This window comes from Eleutherodactylus coqui, chromosome 5 (assembly GCF_035609145.1).
Source record: "Eleutherodactylus coqui strain aEleCoq1 chromosome 5, aEleCoq1.hap1, whole genome shotgun sequence".
Taxonomy (NCBI): domain Eukaryota; kingdom Metazoa; phylum Chordata; class Amphibia; order Anura; family Eleutherodactylidae; genus Eleutherodactylus; species Eleutherodactylus coqui.
In genome coordinates this window covers 164,464,101-164,485,517 of record NC_089841.1, presented here as the reverse complement: position 1 = coordinate 164,485,517, position 21,417 = coordinate 164,464,101, and the positions used below count along the sequence as shown (strand labels likewise).

Below are 21,417 nucleotides of genomic sequence, written 5' to 3'. Positions count from 1 at the left end.
CAGCAGCCCCCGCGGCCGGCCACACCCCCCGCTATAAAAGCTCGTCATCCGGGGCCCTTACACCGTCGGGCGGGCAGTCGCCATTACAGAAGCGGCTACGGTTGTCTGCCCCTTCACGGGAGCAGGGGGGAATCCATCGCCGAGCGGGCACAAGAGTCCCTGCGGACTCCCAGCAGCCGGGTGCACCCCGCTCCCGGGCCCTCCTCTCCTCCCGGTGACAGCCGCCTGCGCTCGGCCTGCCGCTGGGCCCGCAGCACCCGACTCCCCGTCAGCCTCCGGTGGGCTCCGCGCTCCGGTCTGCCGCAGTCTTCCCCCGCCACCTCCCGGTTGATTTCTCTTCTCTGCTGGTTGGATCTCAGGATGTCGCCATGAATCCCTCTCTCCGTTACCTGGTGAACGCCATGCTCCTGGCCCCCCGCCGGCCCCTGCACGGTGCTACCCCCGCTCTGCCCGCGGTCTATGCCGCCGAGCTCCCCCGCAGACATGGAGCCGGGAGCCAACAACAGCAAGACCCAGAACCGTGCGGGCTCCGCGGGGCCTTCCGGGGACTCTAAGCCCAAGAACGGTAATGTATGGCCGGGAGGGGGCGCTGCACAGGGGGACACCCAGCTCTCCGGCACTGCTGATCGGCACATGCTAGGCTATGGGGGGTGCCGGTGAGAAGTCCGGGAGAGCTGGGTGACAGCACTCTGGGGGCTACTGACAGATCTGTTGACCAGCTCAGTGATGCCCCTTACAGGCCAGCTGGGTGTCATCACCGCCAACTTGTGCGTGCCAGCTGCTCAGCCAGATCAGTGTTGGGAACCGTTCACATTCCTGCGTTACCCGCTGAGCGAGACGCGGGCGAGACAGTGATGATACTCAGTCCTGCAGAAGCTGAACGATCAGAAAGTGCATCGTTCCCGTCTGTCGCTCAGTCGCCGTCCCATGTTTAACCCCGACAAGCATCGCTCACTTCTGCTTGTTTTAACTATATATATATATATATATATGGTCTAAATGCCCCTTTAGGGCTCTGGGATATCTGCTACGTGCCCCCTGGATGTGGGGTATCACCAGGTGCAAACACCAGACTCTGAGGGACGTTGGGAAGGCTTATTTGCTTCTCCCTCGTTGGCTTGAGCAGTAATGCCTGGTTTACATTGGTGGAGGAAACGGGCAAGAAAGTTGCTCTGCTATTAGACAGGACGGCGGAGGGGGGGACTGTTCTCCTGGAGTCCCCAGACAGGCGGAGGGGGGGACTGTTCTCCTGGAGTCCCCAGACAGGCGGAGGGGGGGACTGTTCTCCTGGAGTCCCCAGACAGGCGGAGGGGGGGACTGTTCTCCTGGAGTCCCCAGACAGGCGGAGGGGGGGACTGTTCTCCTGGAGTCCCCAGACAGGCGGAGGGGGGGACTGTTCTCCTGGAGTCCCCAGACAGGCGGAGGGGGGGACTGTTCTCCTGGAGTCCCCAGACAGGCGGAGGGGGGGACTGTTCTCCTGGAGTCCCCAGACAGGCGGAGGGGGGGACTGTTCTCCTGGAGTCCCCAGACAGGCGGAGGGGGGGACTGTTCTCCTGGAGTCCCCAGACAGGCGGAGGGGGGGACTGTTCTCCTGGAGTCCCCAGACAGGCGGAGGGGGGGACTGTTCTCCTGGAGTCCCCAGACATAAGTCCTACAGGCGGCTGGGGCTGCACTCTGGGCAGTCCTGTTACCTAACACTACAATCTGATTACTGGCAGCAGGCGGTGCGGTGGTGTGCTCCACCCCGATAGCAGCACCGCCTGTCGCCCGCACTTGTTTACTTCTAGTGGATCTGTGGATTAACAGAAATCTATAATCCTGCTGGTTTAATAGTTTGTTTTTGTTTTTTTTTTTCTCCCCACTAAACGTGACTATTACAAGATGTAGACTAGAGCTGGGCTCGCATGCGTGTTGGGAACAGGACTACTGAAGGGTGTAGACTAGAGCTCGCATGCGTGTTGGGAACAGGAGTGTTACAGGATGTAGACTAGAGCTCCGCTCGCATGCGTGTTGGGAACAGGACTGTTACAGGATGTAGACTAGAGCTCCGCTCGCATGCGTGTTGGGAACAGGACTGTTACAGGATGTAGACTAGAGCTCCGCTCGCATGCGTGTTGGGAACAGGACTGTTACAGGATGTAGACTAGAGCTCCGCTCGCATGCGTGTTGGGAACAGGACTACTGAAGGGTGTAGACTAGAGCTCCGCTCGCATGCGTGTTGGGAACAGGACTACTGAAGGGTGTAGACTAGAGCTCCACTCGTATGCGTGTTGGGAACAGGACTACTAGAGGGTGTAGACTAGAGCTCCACTCGTATGCGTGTTGGGAACAGGACTGTTACAGGATGTAGACTAGAGCTCCGCTCGCATGCGTGTTGGGAACAGGACTACTGAAGGGTGTAGACTAGAGCTCCACTCGTATGCGTGTTGGGAACAGGACTACTAGAGGGTGTAGACTAGAGCTCCGCTCGCGTGCGTGTTGGGAACAGGACTACTAGAGGGTGTAGACTAGAGCTCCGCTCGCATGCGTGTTGGGAACAGGACTACTGAAGGGTGTAGACTAGAGCTCCGCTCGCATGCGTGTTGGGAACAGGACTACTAGAGGGTGTAGACTAGAGCTCCGCTCGCGTGCGTGTTGGGAACAGGACTACTAGAGGGTGTAGACTAGAGCTCCGCTCGCGTGCATGTTGGGAACAGGACTACTGAAGGGTGTAGACTAGAGCTCCGCTCGCATGCGTGTTGGGAACAGGACTACTAGAGGGTGTAGACTAGAGCTCCGCTCGCGTGCGTGTTGGGAACAGGACTACTAGAGGGTGTAGACTAGAGCTCCACTCGTATGCGTGTTGGGAACAGGACTACTAGAGGGTGTAGACTAGAGCTCCGCTCGCGTGCGTGTTGGGAACAGGACTACTAGAGGGTGTAGACTAGAGCTCCGCTCGCATGCGTGTTGGGAACAGGACTACTAGAGGGTGTAGACTAGAGCTCCGCTCGCGTGCGTGTTGGGAACAGGACTACTGAAGGGTGTAGACTAGAGCTCCGCTCGCATGCGTGTTGGGAACAGGACTACTAGAGGATGTAGACTAGAGCTCCGCTCGCATGCGTGTTGGGAACAGGACTACTAGAGGATGTAGACTAGAGCGCCGCTCGCATGCGTGTTGGGAACAGGACTACTAGAGGATGTAGACTAGAGCTCCACTCGTATGCGTGTTGGGAACAGGACTACTAGAGGGTGTAGACTAGAGCTCCGCTCGCGTGCGTGTTGGGAACAGGACTACTAGAGGGTGTAGACTAGAGCTCCGCTCGCATGCGTGTTGGGAACAGGACTACTAGAGGGTGTAGACTAGAGCTCCGCTCGCGTGCGTGTTGGGAACAGGACTACTGAAGGGTGTAGACTAGAGCTCCGCTCGCATGCGTGTTGGGAACAGGACTACTAGAGGATGTAGACTAGAGCGCCGCTCGCATGCGTGTTGGGAACAGGACTACTAGAGGATGTAGACTAGAGCTCCACTCGTATGCGTGTTGGGAACAGGACTACTAGAGGATGTAGACTAGAGCTCCGCTCGCATGCGTGTTGGGAACAGGACTACTAGAGGATGTAGACTAAAGCTCCGCTCGCATGCGTGTTGGGAACAGGACTGTTACAGGATGTAGACTAGAGCTCCGCTCGCATGCGTGTTGGGAACAGGACTACTAGAGGATGTAGACTAGAGCTCCGCTCGCATGCGTGTTGGGAACAGGATTACTAGAGGATGTAGACTAGAGCTCCGCTCGCATGCGTGTTGGGATCAGGACTACTAGAGGGTGTAGACTAGAGCTCCGCTCGCATGCGTGTTGAACACAGTGCTTTTTTTTTTTTTTCTGTCAAAATGATGACCCTTTGTGAAACCCAACAGACCATTATAAGTCAGTGAGGTACCCTGTTTCCCTGAATATAAGCCCTAGTATGATTTATTTTTTCAGGATTCTTGAGGATGCAGAATGATTTTTCAGGTTTTTTGAGGATGCTTGAACTATAAGCCCTACTCCAAAATTGAGCCCCAGTTACAGTTAATAAAGTCAATTTAAATTGTGTCCAGCCAGCTATACATGTACAAAAGTAAAAGCTTTTGGAGCAAAAATTAATGTAAGACCTTGTCTTATTTTTGGGGAATCGTGGTACATTGTGTGCCGCTGGGGTCATTGAACAGATCCAGCAGACCCTTGTGGTTACAGTTTAAGAACTTTGGTGTCACCTGAGCCCGGTGCTTCACACACTGTAAATGGTTACATGTCAAACACAAACCGGATAATGGATGTTGGGCTGCTTTATAGGGGGGGGGGGGGGGGGGGTCGGTCGGGGATTCCGGGGGGGGAGGTCGGGGATTCCGTCTCTCTGCTCTGTTTTTGAAGAGAAACCGATAAACAGAAAAGATCTGTTTGTGGGTTTCTTTTTTTTGTTTGTTTATTTTCCCCCCCCATCCATTTCAATGGGACTTTTAAAAACCGAAAGGCTTCCATTCCGTCAGGCTTTGGTTTCTTTGGATGGATATAGTGCAGCCTGCAGTATTTTTTTTTTTTTTTTTTTTTTTTTTTTTTTTTCCCCCCAGCTATATAGATAGAATCCGGTGTTTGTATATATTATCATCAATGGGGAGGTGGGGGTGGAAATCAGTGTGGTAGTTTTTTTTGTTTTTTTTCTCCCTAGCTTCTTCCCTGAAGAAAAAATAAGAACAGACAAACGATGCGCTGAGCCCAGACACACGTGTGAAAGCAGCCTAACGTATTTTGTATGGATCTGGACATCAGCTTATTTTTTGGCCATTTTGAAAATGAAGGGGGATCCATTAATAACAGATAAATACCGCTGTTGCGAACCTGGTCTAAATTGGTGATCTGGAATAGCTTTCTGGTCTAATTCCCACCTGTCTCTGGCATCTGTTGGGGTAGGGTGGTCATGTTCCCTTGGTTAAAAAAGGAAAAAAAGTAACTATTTTTGCACATAAGGTTTGTGCCAAAACTGACAACCTCTGCTGCTTTTGCCTCAAACTCCCCTTTTTTACTTCAGGGTGCTTTCATGTTGCTTATTTGTGGATTTTGGTGCAGATTTCACCCTCTTAATCAAATTCAATTTGAAAGGGTGAAACGTGCTGCTAATCTACAGCAATGTGTGGACGCACCCTACAGGGGTTTTCTAAGGCTAACCTACTGATGACCTGACATGACCCAAGTGCAGCTCAGTCCTGCTCAAGTGAATGGCATTGGGCTGGTACGTCAGGCACAGTCACTATGGGATGTGTGGAGGCTCTCCTGAGCCCTGCTGGTGCTTCAAACAGCTGATTGATGGGGGGACCCGAGCCTCCACTCATCTGATACTGATGATGGGTCGTGAACATCCAAGTCCTGGAAAATGTTTCTAAGTGATTCAATTGAAAGGCAATGGTAACTAGTATCACTTCATGCATTACCACCCCACATAACGTCCGACCACAGTTCTGTAATGGAAAGGGAGCTGTGATTGGCTCTGTAGTACCATGCTATAATGTCAGGTCTGGCCCCCTGCCTTTCCTGTGTTACATAACGCAGTTGGGTAAGTCCCAGGACACATATGGCGGGTGTGCCTGCAGCCCCTTTTCCGCAGATTATCGTAAAAAAATGTGAATTTGAACCATAATTGTTTAGTGTAAGGCCGGCTGCACACGGCCGTGACGGGCTCCGCCACGTGAATTGACTGCAATGGAAGCCGTCCACGTGTACACCCGCAGCAAATAGAGCATGCCGCGGGTGAGGACGGGAGACTTCACGGTGCGGAATTCCGCAGTGTAATTCCGCACTGTGAGCATTGGGCTACTAGGTTCAATAGAACCTAATAGCTGCGGGCAACGCAGGGGATTTCCGCCTCGAATTGCGCGGCGGAAATCCGTTCGTGGGAAGGAGGCCTAAAGGCGTCCGATTGGACGAGAATTTGTTTGCTACTTGTTTTTGTAAGCATAAAACTCATCGTTGGCTCATTTACACGTTTCATATAAACAGCAATCATTTAGTATCTCCTATTCGCCAGTACAGGGGATGTGAAGGATCTGTATTAACGGGCTGCTCGTGCGAATGATAAATCGCTCCATGTAGAGGGAGCCTAACTTGTAGTTCGTACATACGGTCTACCACTGACTAGTACAGAGGCTTCTATCTAGAAATCTTAGTTCTATTTTAATGTTACTCTTGTTTACCTTTTCTGAATTTTAGATGGAAAAAATGGCAGTAGCTCAAAGCAGCGCTATAACCGCAAACGTGAGAACTCTTGCCCCAAAAATGAGAGCTTTGCCGGTCAGACACGCCGTCCCGGTCCACAGAAAAGCAAGACTTTTAACAAGGTTCCCCCTCAGAGAGGAGGATCGAAACAATACACATACGGAAGAAGAGAAGAGGTGAGAAGCCGGATCAGGGATTGTTATTACATAATTACTAAGTCGTTCATAACTAATGAGATGTTAGCACAGCCTGGGATACAGGGACAGCTCTTTGAGGGGACCACCCATTGAGAAGTGGTCTGATCAAAGAAGATGGCCACTTCTCATAATGTGCTGTAGAACTGACAGTTAGCCTGGACAAGGGGGTGCTTGTTGGAGGGTTCCAGGGATGTGGCATGTAATATGGTTGTATCTGGAAACTGACACCATTTATTTGTTTTGCAGGTAGCAGAAAATCAGCGGGCGGAATTTAGCCCAGCTCAGTATTCAGGACCTAAGAAAATAAGCTTAAACCACTTGTTAAACTTTACGTATGAACCACGTGGTCATCCTGGTGCTCATAGAGATGGGCATGCAAATTGGGGCAGGAGAAACAAGTGGGGCCACAAACCATTTAACAAGGAGCTGTTTTTGCAAGCCAAGTAAGTACTTGTTGAAGAAAAAAAATAAAATAAGTTGCTGGTCTTGAGACATCTGCAGGGTATTGTGTGTTTTTTATTAAAAAAAAAATAAAAATCCCTCCCAGGATTTGCTTGCCTATTTAGTGCAGCATAGGCTATTAAAGGGGTTGTCCCACGCCGAAATGGCTTTTTTTTTTTTTTTCAATAGGCCCCCCCGTTCGGCGCGAGACAAACACAAGGGATGGGTTAAAAAAAAAAAAGTTTAGTACTTACCCGAATCCCCGCTCTGCGGTGACTTCTTACTTACCTTACCAAGATGGCCACCGGGATCTTCACCCACGATGCACCGCGGGTCTTCTCCCATGGTGCACCGTGGGCTCTGTGCGGTCCATTGCCGATTCCAGCCTCCTGATTGGCTGGAATCGGCACACGTGACGGGGCGGAGCCAGAACGCCGCTCGTGCCGAGACCCAAGAGAAAGGAGAAGACCCTTCTGCGCAAGCGCGTCTAATCGGGAGATTAGACGCTGAAATTAGACGGATCCATGGCGACGGGGACGCTAGCAACGGAGCAGGTAAGTGAATAACTTCTGTATGGCTCATATTTAATGCACGATGTATATTACAAAGTTAATATGGCCATACAGAAGTGCTGAACCCCACTTGCTTTCTCGGGACAACCCCTTTAAAGTAGCTCTTATGTATACCTTTTAGATGATTTGCCATCTGTGCTACTTCTCCTCATGCAGCCTACGTTACCCAGTATACTCTCCATAGATGGGTTAGTCTCATCACACTGCACTTGCTCTGAGGTCTCTAGGGACCACAGGTGATAGGACTTTTGTCTTCTGACTCAGACTGCAGTCTTGGTGTCATGTGATGCAGGTTTAGCCCAATTGTGCCTCCTGTAAGCAGGAGCTGGGGGACAGCAGTGTGAAGCTGCAGCTCATAGAATGCAGGGATGGCATACAGGCAGGTTCAGTCACTTCTAGAACTATAGAGTCTGTATGATGGTTAATCACGGATAGGACTGCCTACTGGACTCCTAAGCCCAGAATGAGCAGGGACATCTAAAAAAAAATGCAAGTTCTACTGAATCTTTCCCCACAAAACTAGATCAGTGTGTTCAGCTCCTTCTATAACAAGCTGCCTGCAGAATGGACTGGATTTTTGTGGTGACAAATCCCATTAAACTGATGGCTTGTCACAGGGTATATTGCTTTCCGGTTGTTGTGGCCACCCCTGACTGCTAGTCTACACACCAGCCTGACCTTTATAGTGAGGCCGTTGGGAGACTGGAGTTTCCTAGTGCCACTTGACTCATCGATTGCTCTTCCATGAAGGGATGTTGACCCACTCATGTGTACTTCAGTCATTGATCGCTTGGCCTGCATGATCAGAAGTAGAAGTTCCACTATTGTCAGTAGTAACACTCATGCTCTAATGGCAGATCTGAGAGACTACTGAAGTCTATGAACTCCTTTCATGCTGTGATTGAAGCTCAATGCCAGTACAGCATACAGTGGTAGAGGTAGATGCAAAGGCATATTTGTTATGGGCAGACAGCCAGGAGTCGTGTAAGGCTGCCTGTCCACGGGCGTTGTGATATCCTACGGCTGGGAGATGGCGCCGGGGAGCTAGAGCCAGCTGACGGGGCGCCGGGGAGCTAGAGCCAGCTGACGGGGCGCCGGGGAGCTAGAGCCAGCTGACAGGGCGCCGTGATTCTCCATTTGTGGAAAAGGGGGCTGTGCTTTCCTTTAGTGGACAGGCACCCTAAAGGACCCCAGAGCTGTCTGCATAGCTTGCCTGCTAGAACATACTCTGGTGTCAAGGTTCTGCATTTAGATAATCACGGGTACATAATGGTGTCCGGTTTGATTTCCTTCTTTCTAAACAGACATGGTTGGAATGTGCTGAATATATACTAACGTTGCTTTGTGCTTTTTGTTGTAGCTGCCAGTTTGTGGTGTCGGAGGATCACGATTACAGCGTACACTTCACTGATCCAGACACGCTTGTCAGCTGGGATCTGGTGGAGCAAGTGGTAAGTAATCTATACATGGGTACGGGTACTGTTAATGGTCCAGCTTCCTAAGGTTTAAGTTTACATAGACCTTGCCGAGCTGTCATGCTCTAGTTAGTATGTTCTGGTCTGACTGCAGTGAGAAGGTCACTACACTGGATGCTGATCCCTGTGTACTCGCTCTGTATGCTCCAATTAACCTGAAAAGTTTGAGACTTTGGAAATGCTTCAGTGTTGTCCGGGGGAAACAAGGCAGAATATGACTTCATTACGCTTTAACATGTGGACCGAGGGGGGAAAAAGACTGGCGGTGTAAAATGCTTTAAAGGACCTGAAGGTGCTGACTTCTTGAGTTATGTTTGCACTAAGTGGAGTCACTTTAAAAAACCCAAGCCATTTTCACAACCCTTCAGGCTTTTAGGAATTTCTAGCCTAAAGACAGGATTTATGTAAGGTTTGTTTAATGTATAAACTGCAAAAAGGTAAAATGCAGATCACTAAAAAAAAAATCTTGATCCGCAGCGTTATGCTGAACAGCAGAGCTCCAATGAGGGAGCACACGGGGGACAGCGCAAAACCAGTCTATCAGGAATGCAACTTTGAGGAAAAGCTGAGTGTATATGGCGCCAACACTTCATTAGAATATATCTATAAAAAAACACGTGTGAACAGAACCTACGCATTTCAGCAAAAAACTAAGCTTTAATTATAGCCTATATCCTGTGCAGGAAGCAAGTAATTTCTAGGTAAGAGGATGGCACAACATGAACATGACCCCTCCTACCAACGAATAAACGAGGAACATAAACACATGGAAAAATGCAAAAACATTAGTATATAAACATAAGATCAGATCTAAAATGGCACGTCAGTCTTTAGAGCTACATAAATACCGCCCAATGCATATGAAGACTTCTAAATGATTGTATATATATATTTTTTTTTTCTGTAGCGCATCTCCAGTCATGAAGTGCCATCCTGTCCTATATGTCTGTATCCTCCTGTTGCTGCAAAGATCACGCGATGTGGGCATATATACTGCTGGGCTTGCATATTGCATTACTTGTCATTGAGTGAGAAGGACTGGAGTAGATGTCCAATTTGCTACAGCTCAATAATAAAAAAAGACCTAAAAAGGTAATGCTGCCTAAAGGTACAATAGACGTTTAAGGGTTAAAGCAAATGGGGCACATGGAAAATACCTGCAATGTGTACCGGGTGAAATGGGTATATGACATGCTTATTTTGCTTTGCCAAAGTGTGTGTGTGTGTGTGTGTGTACACGAACACACTTTTTTTTTTTTTTCCATTACTCCATCCCTCACCTGTCATTCTCGAATCTACTTTTATGTGACTTGTACTTCCTTCATGCAGTGCCGCCTCCTTTCTGTTACATGTATCCTGAGGTGTGTGCATAAAACAACTTGTATCCCTCTTGCTTACCCTTTTATGCTGTGCAATGTCTGATGAAGCATCACATGAGCAGATGGAGCCAGGACCAGCTTATCTGCTGGGAGCACAGTGTGATTATCATTACCCCTGACAGTTGACATCAAGATTTAACCTCCACTGCAAGTTAGCTTTATTTGCCAAATTTAGAAACTTTCAGATTTTTCCATTTTCATATAAAAACAAACAAAATGGTGGTTTCATCAAATTCAGCACAAAGTGCCACTTGAAATGACTACTGCAGTCTCCGAATTACTCAACCCCTTTATTACAAATGTCTTTAGAACTTGGTAGAGCCCCCTCTTAGTCCAGGCACACGCCAGAACTGTAAGTGTACAATCATGGAGGATGACGTGTCCTCTTCATTCTAAAACCATTTACAAGAACAAGTTGTGTCTGACTACAAGACATGGATATCGCTTATGGAAAGACCCATTATATCAAAGGGTTAATTTACATGTGTGAAACTGTTGGTTGCACCAGTAGTGCAAGGTATTAAACTGTAGAATGCCTTATTTTTAAATGATTCTGCTGCGAGAATTGCCCATTATTTCCTAAGGGAGCATGAGGAAAATGGCATCGCACTCATGTTTCGCATGCCATGTAACTTTTTTTGTTTGTTTGTTTTTTTTGTTTTTTTTTTTAACCCTTAAACACAGAAATGCGACTAGCACGTTCAACTTTAAGTCACGTCGCAATTGCAGGAAAATCCAGTGATGTAGGTAGGATTTTTACTGATCTACAGACTTGGGGCTTATTCATACATTCGTATACAGTGTCCCTCTCTGCAGGGGGAGGAGGCAGGCTGGGAGCAATGCACTGAGCTCCCGCCCTCTTTGCCCCTCACTGCTGTTTGCAATGGGAGGGAGGCTGGACTTGGCTTCACCCCCATCCCAGGCCTCCCACTGCAAACAATAGAGGGCGGGAGCTCAGAGCACTGCTCCCAGCCCGCCTCCTCCCCCTGCAGAAAGGGACGCCGTATATCGGTCGGGCGTGAAAACCTGGCCGATATACGGACGTCTGACTAAGCCCTTACTTTGCTATACTGCTCATCAGCAGTAACTAATAAGAACTTCTGCCACACACTCGCCCCCATACGCTGAAGAGCTTGTGTGGAACAGTCCTAACTTGCTGAGCTGCATGGAAGGGAGTTCATTATACAAAAGTTTAGGGTGATCAATCGGGTGGAGGATGTATTTTCACTGTGCTGTTATAACCTACTTGGGGCATATAATAGTGTGTACAATATGTAATGCAAGGGGAAGTGAAGTGTAGTCACTTTATATATTCCGAGGGTAAGCAGCTTGAGATGTTCTCCATAAGGCTTTAAGACAAACTGATGGGTTTCATGACTGTTTAGGATTCTCACTTCTCATTTCTTGTCTACAGCGTTGTTGCCACAGAGCGACCGCTTTATGCAGTTGGTGATACCATTACAATGCAGCTCATGAGGAGAGAGAAGGGTGTGCTGGTGGCAATGCCCAAATCCAAGTGGGTGAAGCTAGATGAACCTATTCACCTGGGAGGTAATCTCACATTTTAAATACAAGATTTAGAGATTCAATGCTTTACATATTTTGACAAACATGCTAGAAAGCAATCAAATTGGCTGCTCTCCAATATTGCTGTATCAAGGCAGATGCATACATCTAACTGTGTGCCGTAGGACCAGTGTACATATTGCTAAACTATATAGGTCATGCAAGTGCTCTTGGAATGGCTTAAAGGGGTTTTCCGATTTAAATGGCTACTTTTTCAACATGAGCAGCATTTAAAAAAAAAAAATCCATCCTGGGTTCCTGAAGCTCCAGCACTGCGCCTTGGTTTTCCTTCCTGCCACTCTTTACTTACTGCGGTCGGCCTTACAGGATACTAAGCTGCTGCCACCAATCGTGGATCTTAGTTGATCACTGAGATCTGTGACTGGCTTATTGCAGCCTGTAAAGGGCGCCAGCAGGGAGAATGGAGGTGCAGCACTGGAGTTCTGGGAACACAGGATGGGTGAGTACAGGATCGTGTGTTAGGATATTGTGCATGTATATATAAAGAGAAAAAAAAGTAAGGTATTTGAACTCTGAACCCCCTTAACGCTATAGGACATACATTTACTCTGCAGCGTCAGGGTATGTATGAAGGGAGATCGCCGTGCGATCTCCCTCCATACATTGCAGCTGGTGGCTGTTTCTTACAGCCAACACCTGTCGGTAACCACTCTAAGCTGCACGGCTGATCAGTGCTGTTAACTCTTTAAATGCCACTGTCAATTCTGACAGTGGCATTTAAATCCTCCGGCATGGCATTACATCATACTACAGGATCGATCAAAGCATCGCATGTTTCATGCCCCCTCTAGGGACTAAAATAAAAAGTAAAGATAAAATCAGTAAAGTTTTACTAATTTAAAGTTTAAAAAAAACACTTGTTTTTGTTTAGATTTTTGTATTATAAATATGACAAGTGCAGATTTAGTATCGCTCTGTCAGTAAAAGTCCAATCTATCAAAGGAACGCATTATTTACCCTGCACAGTGAACGTTGTAAGGGGGGGAAAAAAAAATAATAAGCATGCCAGAATTGCACTTCTTTTTTCCCTTCCACCCCCCCCCCCCCAATTCCTTTCACTTAGAATTAAAAAAAAGAAATTTCAGTACGTTATATGGTACATTAAATGGCACCATTGAAAAATACAACTTGTCCCGCAAAAAAAGCCTTCATACAGCAACAAAGTTTTTGTTTTGTTTTGTTTTTTTTTTTCTTTGGTTTTTCCTCTCCCCTTTAAAAAAAAAAGTGCATGTCCTTAAAGGGGTTGTCTCGCGGCAAACCTCAAAATTTTACCTTACCCCATTCCCCCTGTCACCCCCCTCGGCATAAAATGGCAAATTAAAGCGGTTTTTAAACCACTTGCTACTCACCGATCCGATGAAATAAGGACTTTAAAAAATCTTCTCCCTAAGATGGCCGCCGGTCCTTTCCTAGGGATGCACTGCGGTTTTCTTCCATGGTGCACCACGGGTCTTCTCCCATGGTGCACCATGGGCTCTGTGCGTTCCATTGCCGATTCCAGCCTCCTGATTGGCTGGAATCGGCACACGTGACGGGGTGGAGCTACGCGATGACGACGCGGTGACCAGCTCTCCGGCACGAGCGGCCCCATTCACCAGGCAGAAGACCGCACAGCGCAAGCGCGTCTAAAAAAGCAAGAAGCCAGCGAAATTAGACGGCACCATGGAGACGAGGACGCTAGCAACGGAGCAGGTAAGTGAATAACTTCTGTATGGCTCATATTTAATGCACGATGTATATTACAAAGTGCATTAATATGGCCATACAGAAGTGTGTAACCCCACTTGCTTTCGCGAGACAACCCCTTTAAGGGGTTAACAGTCACCGGAGACTTGTGATGTTTAATTGATGATTTTTCTTCTAGATGAGGAACATACCCTGTTCTCCAAACTGCTTCTGGCATCAAGAGACCAGATCCTCAACCAAGTGATTTCACAGGAGAAGGCTGCTCTGCTGGAGCAGTACAGTATTGAAGGGGAGACCCCAGAAGCCTGTTTTATAGAAGCTGCCATTCAGGAGTTGAAGGTGAGATCTAAATATGCAGAGTAGTTAGTGGTAGCTCCGACTGTCTAGGTGTGTAATTATTCTAGAGATCCAATTTCTCTTCCTCTGTAAATGATGCAGTCGTTTTGCATGCTGCTATAGTACACCGTTGTACTTCAGTGTATTACGCCAGTCACTTCTGAAGTACAGAAGTGTCAGACCTGGGGTCTTCACGAAGCCCCAGCTGACGATCGAGGGATACCCCTCCCTCTTACTAACAGCTTCATATGCCAGGAAACTAAGCTGCAAATTGCTGCCCAGCTTCCTTAGGGATCGCATGCGCACAGCTTCTAAATGAGTAAAGACATATGAAGTACATGTATGTGATTTTCATGGGTAGAACTTAGTGTTTTAAATCTTAGTTCATTAAGTGTTCAAACTCTTCCCAGGATCGTCAGGATAGATTTCAGGCTCCCAGTCGTCAAATTGAAGCCGTTGCAGAGTCTGTGGAGGCTTTGAAGTTGGAGACAAAGACTGAAGATAAAAATCCAAGCTTGGATACTAAGGTAGGTGTTAGACTACTGTGACTCACGTTTATGACACTTTGTGGTTTTTGCACTCTGGTATCCCATTGAACATGGCTAAATGTTCCATGGGAAGTCTTGTCTGACATGACCCTGCTGAGTTCTGGTCAGACCAATTCCAATGCAGAGTTTAGTATTAGGTTTGAGTTCAAGAAGAACCTGTAGCTGCACACAGATAAACGATCACTTTTAACATGCATTAGTTTTTTGTGACCTTTCTGCCCAGTGACTAGTGACTGTATGCTTTTCTATCTTCTACCGTCCGTAGGTGGTGCAGTACCTCTCTGCTTTTGATGATGAGACAATTAATTTACCAGAGGAGGACCTGTGCACAGCCCCAGTTCAGGCTGTATTGGAACCTATGACAGATGAGTGCTGTCTTTATGACCCTGGTGAGGATTCAACCCCAACTTCCGACAATCAAGAGGCTGTTCCTTCAGAATCTGGACAACTTGTGAACCCACATTACTATTACTTTTACCAAGGTGTGTGCCTGTGTCTTGTTAATACATATTTATACATAAACTTCTATATTTTCTTTATCTGTCCTTCTGATCTGACTAAATTAGTAATCTATAGATTTGGAATAAAAAAAAAATGTCTAGTCCCTGAAAGCTGAAGGGTTTGTCCAGTTTCTTTTTCAAATCTTTAAGGCCCAATGTACACGGGTGGATTTGTTTTGCAGAATCCACCTGGAAGATCCGCACTTCAAGCCGCCCATAGGGAAGCATAGGTGTCCGCATCGGAAAGCGTGTGTATTTGTTTTGCGGGTCTTTTTGGTCCAGAAAACAAATCGCAGCATGCTTCGTTTCAGTGTGGTTCCCGCACAGACTGCTTCCATTGAAGTCAGTAGAAGCTGTCCTACCCACGGCCCATCAGCAAATGACATTGTGGGCGGACTGTGGGTTCTGCAGGAGATTTGAAGAAAAAAAATCTGTACTGCGCATATCCGATGGTGAGCCGTGTGGACCATCCGCAGTAAAGATAACCCTGAAGAAGAGGGGCCCGCGCGGTTGCTGCCACCTGCATGCACAAGTATGCATGGTCTCCCTGCTCGGTCATGTGCAGGATTCCACACGGTGAATCTGACCCGCCCATGGACATGAGGCCTAAAGACTGGTGCTGATATAGTAAAATAACACATACAGCAGTACTTGGCTTCAGCATTGCAACACTGTAGTTCTCATGGTCTCTCGACAGTGGAAGTCAGGTGACTTGCAACCTTCCAATCTGAGGCTGCAGTGTCACCACCTGTTCTCCTGCCATTGGTGGTCACATCTTGGATGCTACAATGCCAGCAATTTCAAACAGTGACACTGCAGCCTCTGATTAGCAGGTGGCAGTCACTTGACTTCTACTGTCAACAGGGACGACGACAGGTAAATACTGTGTTTGTGTTAGTACACTGGCGCCTGTTGGTTATGACCCCCACCGAAATAATCTTTTTATTATATATTCAAATAACTCCTATAAAGTTAAAATGACAAGACTCTTGCAGCTGCAATAGAGTAAAGAATTTATGGATCACAGATTGATGGAGTACTCTGTTCAACTTTTAGCTAATACTCAAAGGGTATTGTAGCCTTATCTGATATGTCTACTGCTGAGCAGTGCACCGTAGAAGGACTCCGGATACAACATATGTGGTTGGATCACAACTCGAGTTCTGAAACAAAAATTTCCCTGTTCGGTTATTTTTCATTTGTCTATTTATAATCTGCGTCTGACAACACCCAATAACTATCCTATCACTGACAACATGTATAGCACTCCTGTCAGTGAATCATTTTAAAGAACAATATGATGCATGACTTTATTTGTGCAAGCCTTTGTCTAATAGTCGCATGATGAAGATCTATACTTCCTCATTGTAACCCAAAGACAGACTTTAAAATAAGTCTCCTCTTTCTGATTGTGTCATTGCAATTTACAGATGCTTGCAATATCAATGTATCTAAAACTAGATAGCTTGATCACTTTTACAAGATCATGCCATAAGGCTGGATTCGCACGGACGTATATCAGCTCGGTTTTTACGCCGAGCCGATATACATCGTCCTCATCTGCAGGGGGGGAGGATGGAAGAGCCAGGAGCAGGAACTGAGCTCCCGCCCCCTCTCTGCCTCCTCTCCACCCCTCTGCACTGTTTGCAATGGGGAGAGACGGGGCAGGGCTAATTCTTGAAACTTAGCCCTGTGCTGCCCCACCTCCTTTCATTGCAAATAGTGGAGAGGGACGGAGAGGGGGCGGGAGCTCAGTTCCTGGTCCTGGCTCTTCCATCATCCAAAAACGTAACACAGATGTGTGCAAGAATACGCATATGCTTGTGTGAATCTAGCTTGACGGTTAAAATTAGAAAGTCACGTTAAAGTCTCCATGTGTTTCCAGCTTAAACTTACAAAGAGAACTCTTGTCATTGCAGCCGTGGATGGACAGCATGTGTATCTCCATCCTGTCAATGTGCGATGCCTGGTTCATGAATATGGCAGTCTTGAACGATGTCCAGAAACTATTACAGCTACAGTGGTTGAAATTGATGGCTTCACTGTGACTGAGGTGAATTGTAGGACTGAGGAAAGTAAATGACTAATGGCTTACAGCTGTGTGTTAAATGGAAAACTTATTGTCTCGCAGGAGGTTCGCAGGCGTCACCGTTACCTGTGTCATCTTCCACTTACCTGTGAATTCAGTATTTGTGAGATGGCTCTCGGACCCCCGGCTGTTTCACAGGAAACGCTAGCATACTTTACTGGTGAGATAAAGACTTCATAAAACTGATGGTTTTTGATGACAGACAATGCTAGTAAAGCGAGTCTGGTTTGTAACCACTATGTAGTTTCTATTTGGCCAAACCCTCTGAGCCAGAATCAAGAGCCAGTCCTGTTCTGGCGGATATAAAGGCAAACCTCATCAGCTGTTTTAATAGCTGATGTGTAATTACATTTCCTGCTCTTTGCACAATGACCAACAATGGCAGATTGGGATTTAATCCCTTAGTGACACCAATATGCCTCTTTACCGTGCTGAGACATTCCATGTAAGGAGTGGATCCTTGATCTGACTGCCAGGTTCCTTTTCTGTTGTGATCATAAAAACCTCAAATTCTGCCCTTTTTCACCTGTTAAATGCTGCGGTGACCCCTCTTCGCTTCCCTAGCATCTGCCATCATCGGCATACCCTCTAGCTAGGCAGTGAATGTTTATGGGCCTAACCCTTGTTGAAAGGTAGAACCTTTTTTAAAATCCTGAGGCTGCAGGAGAACTTGGTGCCACTTCTAACACAATCCAAATTAACCTTTGTAATGTGTATTGATATTCTATAGATGAAATGGAGAAAAGGAAAAGACAACGTCAGCGGAGAGCACGAGATGAGCGACGCAGAGAGAAAAGGATTGAGATCGAGGAGAACAAAAAACAGGGAAAATGTAAGACCTTCTTCCTTGATTACCGTATTAACATCTAACTTGTTGTACCAGCACTTATTTGCATTGAGTATATGGATGTTGGACATTAAAAACCTAATTTCCTTCCAGAAAGTGCCTTAAATGGAGTTGTCCCAACTTATTCTCTATACACAGGCTAGGTGATAAGTGTGTGTGGGGAACTGACAGGATTTCCCTCGCCCTCCCAATCGTCACAAGAACAGGGTTCCAGAGGGTCCCCAAATAGTGGTAGTCACAAGTGCACACTACGGACTCATTCATCTCAGTGGACTACTGTAGATGGCTGAATACTAGCAGTCAGGCTTTGGGGGTAGTCTCAGCGAGCAGGTTTGAATTGTGGATGCCACGATCACTGTCCAATGCATTTTGATGCCTGCATATCATATGCGTGATTTTCACTGGTTCGTTAACACGTGTGGTTAGGAATTGTGGATTCTGCGAGCGGAAGATAAATGGCAGCATGCTCTACTTTACTGCAGATTCTGCGCATATGAGTTCAACTAATCTAAGGATGCATTCCATCCGCTGTGCAATTAACATTGTGTATGATGTGGATTTGTTCGCACATTGCTAGGAGACCAGATACAGATGTAATAAAGTGGGAATTTGTGGGCAGACCATGCAGGACAGTCTGGTGAGCAACACCCCAATTCAGACTGTCTTAAATCATTAAAATAAAATATTCCTGGAGAAAGGGCCCATAATGAGCAGAAGTTGCATACTACTTCCAAAATTTAGTATAAAACCAGCCAAGTCAAGAGGGCAGTATCCCATTCTGAAGGCTCTCAGAGCAGCTCTCACCACAATGGCACAAGTGAATGTCACCTGAGCGATAGAAGGGTGTTTCCAGGTGGTTGGGCAACTTTCTTTTTGGCATTTCTGGAATGTAATTTACACTTGCCCTATAGTGGATATGTCAATCCAAATCCGCTTTTCTCAGCAATAACTACTAATCACTGGGGTGGTACAGCCTTTTAGCGTGCCAGTATATGTGACTGCTTGAAAATGTGCGTTCTGGCCATGTTTTGTGAGTATATCAGACTTTACACTTCACTATTTTATTTCAGATCCTGAAGTGCATATTGCACTTGAAAACTTGCACCAGTTCCCTGCGGTCAGTTTTTCAACAGAACCCACAGTGCCTGGTTCGCCGCCTTTCCTGCATACTGCTGATACTTCAAGTTTTTCAACACCCTCCCCATTGAGCTGTAGCCCAGCCTCTCAAGCCGGTAAGAACTGCGAGTTTTGTATAGAATTTTATTGTACTTTAAATGTATTTTAATTTTCTCGTGTTCTTGTTTATGAAGGCTCTATCAACTTCAATGCGAGCTTTGAGGATGATGCCAGGTCTCCTTCCTTTGCTCAGGTATGTGACTGTCTTTGTGTTGATGCATGTAAATGTGTCTGACGAAGTTGTGGTGTGATTAGATGAACAGGCTTGCCAAATGAGGCCCTGCAAGTGGTTTCACCATAAAAAGGCTCTCGGAGGCTCCTTGTGTGTAGTGACCTCTTTCTGCTTGTATAGAGCTTGTTGACCACTATATGTCTGTACAACACAAAGACTTGCCCAGTTATGAGAGGGGCACATTATTGAAATGCGAGAAGCTGGATAGTGGTATCGATGAATTGCCAACCACGTGGGCTGTTTTAACCCAGCTGTAAAGAGGTGTTAGGTCCAGTGGATGTGTGAGGGTATGCACACAAGGCGCAGGATACCATACAGAACCTGTAGCCCTCCATGCCCACCCATATCATCATATCTTGCATCTAAGCTAGAGGCAGTACAACAGGGTACTGTAGCCTCCATGCCTGCTTGTATCTAAGCTAGATGTGGTCCAACAGGGTGCTAAAACCTCCATGCCCACCTGAAGTGCCTCTTGCATCCAAGCTTGAGGTGGTCCAACAGGGTGCTAGAGCCTCCATGCATGTCCGGATCATGTCTTGTATCCAAGCTGGAGGCGGTACAACAGGGTACTGTAGCCTCCACGCTTGCTTGTATCTAAGCTAGATGTGGTACAATGGGATACTACAGCCTACCTTAATGTGTTTGGTTTTTTTTTTTTCTCAATAAATTCTTTTTGCTCTGATCTTGTAATCACTTATCAGCATTATGAGCTGTTGGAATAGAATGAAACTGATTGTAAGTGCTCCCCCCTAATGAGGGTATGTATACATTATATAATAATCTACCTTTTACTAAACGGTGGCTGTCGTGGTAAGTGCTGTAATTCTTGACAGCAGTATAGAATTCCACTTGTCATTTAGTTAACTCAAGGACCCATTTCAGAATGTTACTTTTTTTCCTTGTAGATGCTAAGGGTTGGCAAGGCAAAGTCAGAGTTGTGGCCAAAAGTCGCCGTAAAGAAAGGTTGGTTAATGTTTGTGGGCATGTTATGGGCGCAGTAATTGCTTACTGCCCTTCTGTACAGGACTGTATTTGAGATGCCAAACTTGTAGACCAAATGCTTTAATCCATAGAAAACCCAGTTATGAGCACAGCGCCTGCAGACAGTGATGGGGAGAGTGACTGCTTTGAGCGAGTCCCAGTACCGAGCTTCCAGAACTCTTTCAGTGAAGCCATGGAGGCAGCCTTTCTAAAGCTTGACACTGCACTTCCAACTTCACCAGCATCCGGTAAGATCATCACTTCTATGGCTTCTATTTCAGATGGATTGCCTTAGATTCTCTAATTCATTTTTCCCTTTCTACAGTTGAAAAAGGAGGAAAACGAAAGAAGAAGCAACAGAAACTTCTCTTCAGTACCTCTATGGTTCACACAAAATGAGCAGACCACTTCTCAAGAATTCAGCCTAACTTCCCTTCATCTTTGCGCACATTGCTTGATATAACATTTTAACCTCTTCTGCAGTATTTATGGTTGAATATTTTTCCCCTTTTTTAATTTGACAATTCAGGTCTGAGCAAATTTCTACCTACATAATGCTAATTGTAGGCTGCTAGATTGTAGAGCAGAATGCTGTATGTGATGAATAGTCTGAGGTGCAGGCTTGTTAATGCTTGGTGAAAAGAGCTGATGGGCTTTTTTAGTTTTTTTTTTTTTCTTTTTAATTTGCCATTTTGAAAGCATCGGAGCTGCTGATCTGATATGAAGATGAAAAGGATGGACCAGCGAATTGATTATCACATTCTTTAAATTTTTTTTTTGTCCCACCATTTTAAAGATTGACATCACTTGGGTTGTGGCTTTTATGAGAAGGGTGTTCTCTTCCCCAATAGTTTAAATAATAAATGACTTGTAAGTTAATGTCTCATGTCATGCATTTATAGATGATTTTGTAATGTTCTCCGCAGTCACTATCAGCACAGTAGCACATACCTGTATAACGTGTTAAAATGAATGTGGTGAATAATGGATTTGAATGGCTTAAAAGGAGGCATAACACTTAAAATCCCGGAGAAGTTGATGGGAATGTAAATGTTGTGCTTCATGTCTGTACATAGAAACATGTATGGGTATATTTTATAGGTCGTAGACTTGGTGCAGAAATTTTTATACTTGTCCCTTTTTAAAT

General features: G+C 46.4%; 1 protein-coding gene across 1 annotated transcript; it reads left to right on the top strand.

The window, feature by feature from the left end:
• Positions 1-69: 69 nt before the first annotated feature.
• RNF10 (ring finger protein 10) lies at positions 70-21,149 on the top strand. The gene is made up of 17 exons (XM_066603637.1): positions 70-565; positions 6,219-6,400; positions 6,668-6,864; positions 8,795-8,885; positions 9,817-10,001; positions 11,703-11,839; positions 13,740-13,900; positions 14,308-14,424; positions 14,711-14,927; positions 16,865-16,998; positions 17,077-17,194; positions 17,765-17,866; positions 18,952-19,113; positions 19,192-19,250; positions 20,195-20,252; positions 20,363-20,518; positions 20,596-21,149. Exons 1-17 carry the CDS (start codon positions 460-462, stop codon positions 20,667-20,669), a joined length of 2,256 nt encoding a protein of 751 aa, XP_066459734.1. The 5' UTR covers positions 70-459; the 3' UTR covers positions 20,670-21,149.
• The last annotated feature ends 268 nt before the right edge of the window (positions 21,150-21,417 follow it).

Coding starts and splice junctions, on each gene's coding strand:
- RNF10 (XM_066603637.1), top strand. CDS start 460: ATGCCGCCGAGCTCCCCCGCAGACATGGAGCCGGGAGCCAACAACAGC. Junction 10,002..11,702: donor ATAAAAAAAGACCTAAAAAG/GTAATGCTGCCT, acceptor TCTTGTCTACAG/CGTTGTTGCCACAGAGCGAC. Junction 11,840..13,739: donor TGAACCTATTCACCTGGGAG/GTAATCTCACAT, acceptor TTTTTCTTCTAG/ATGAGGAACATACCCTGTTC.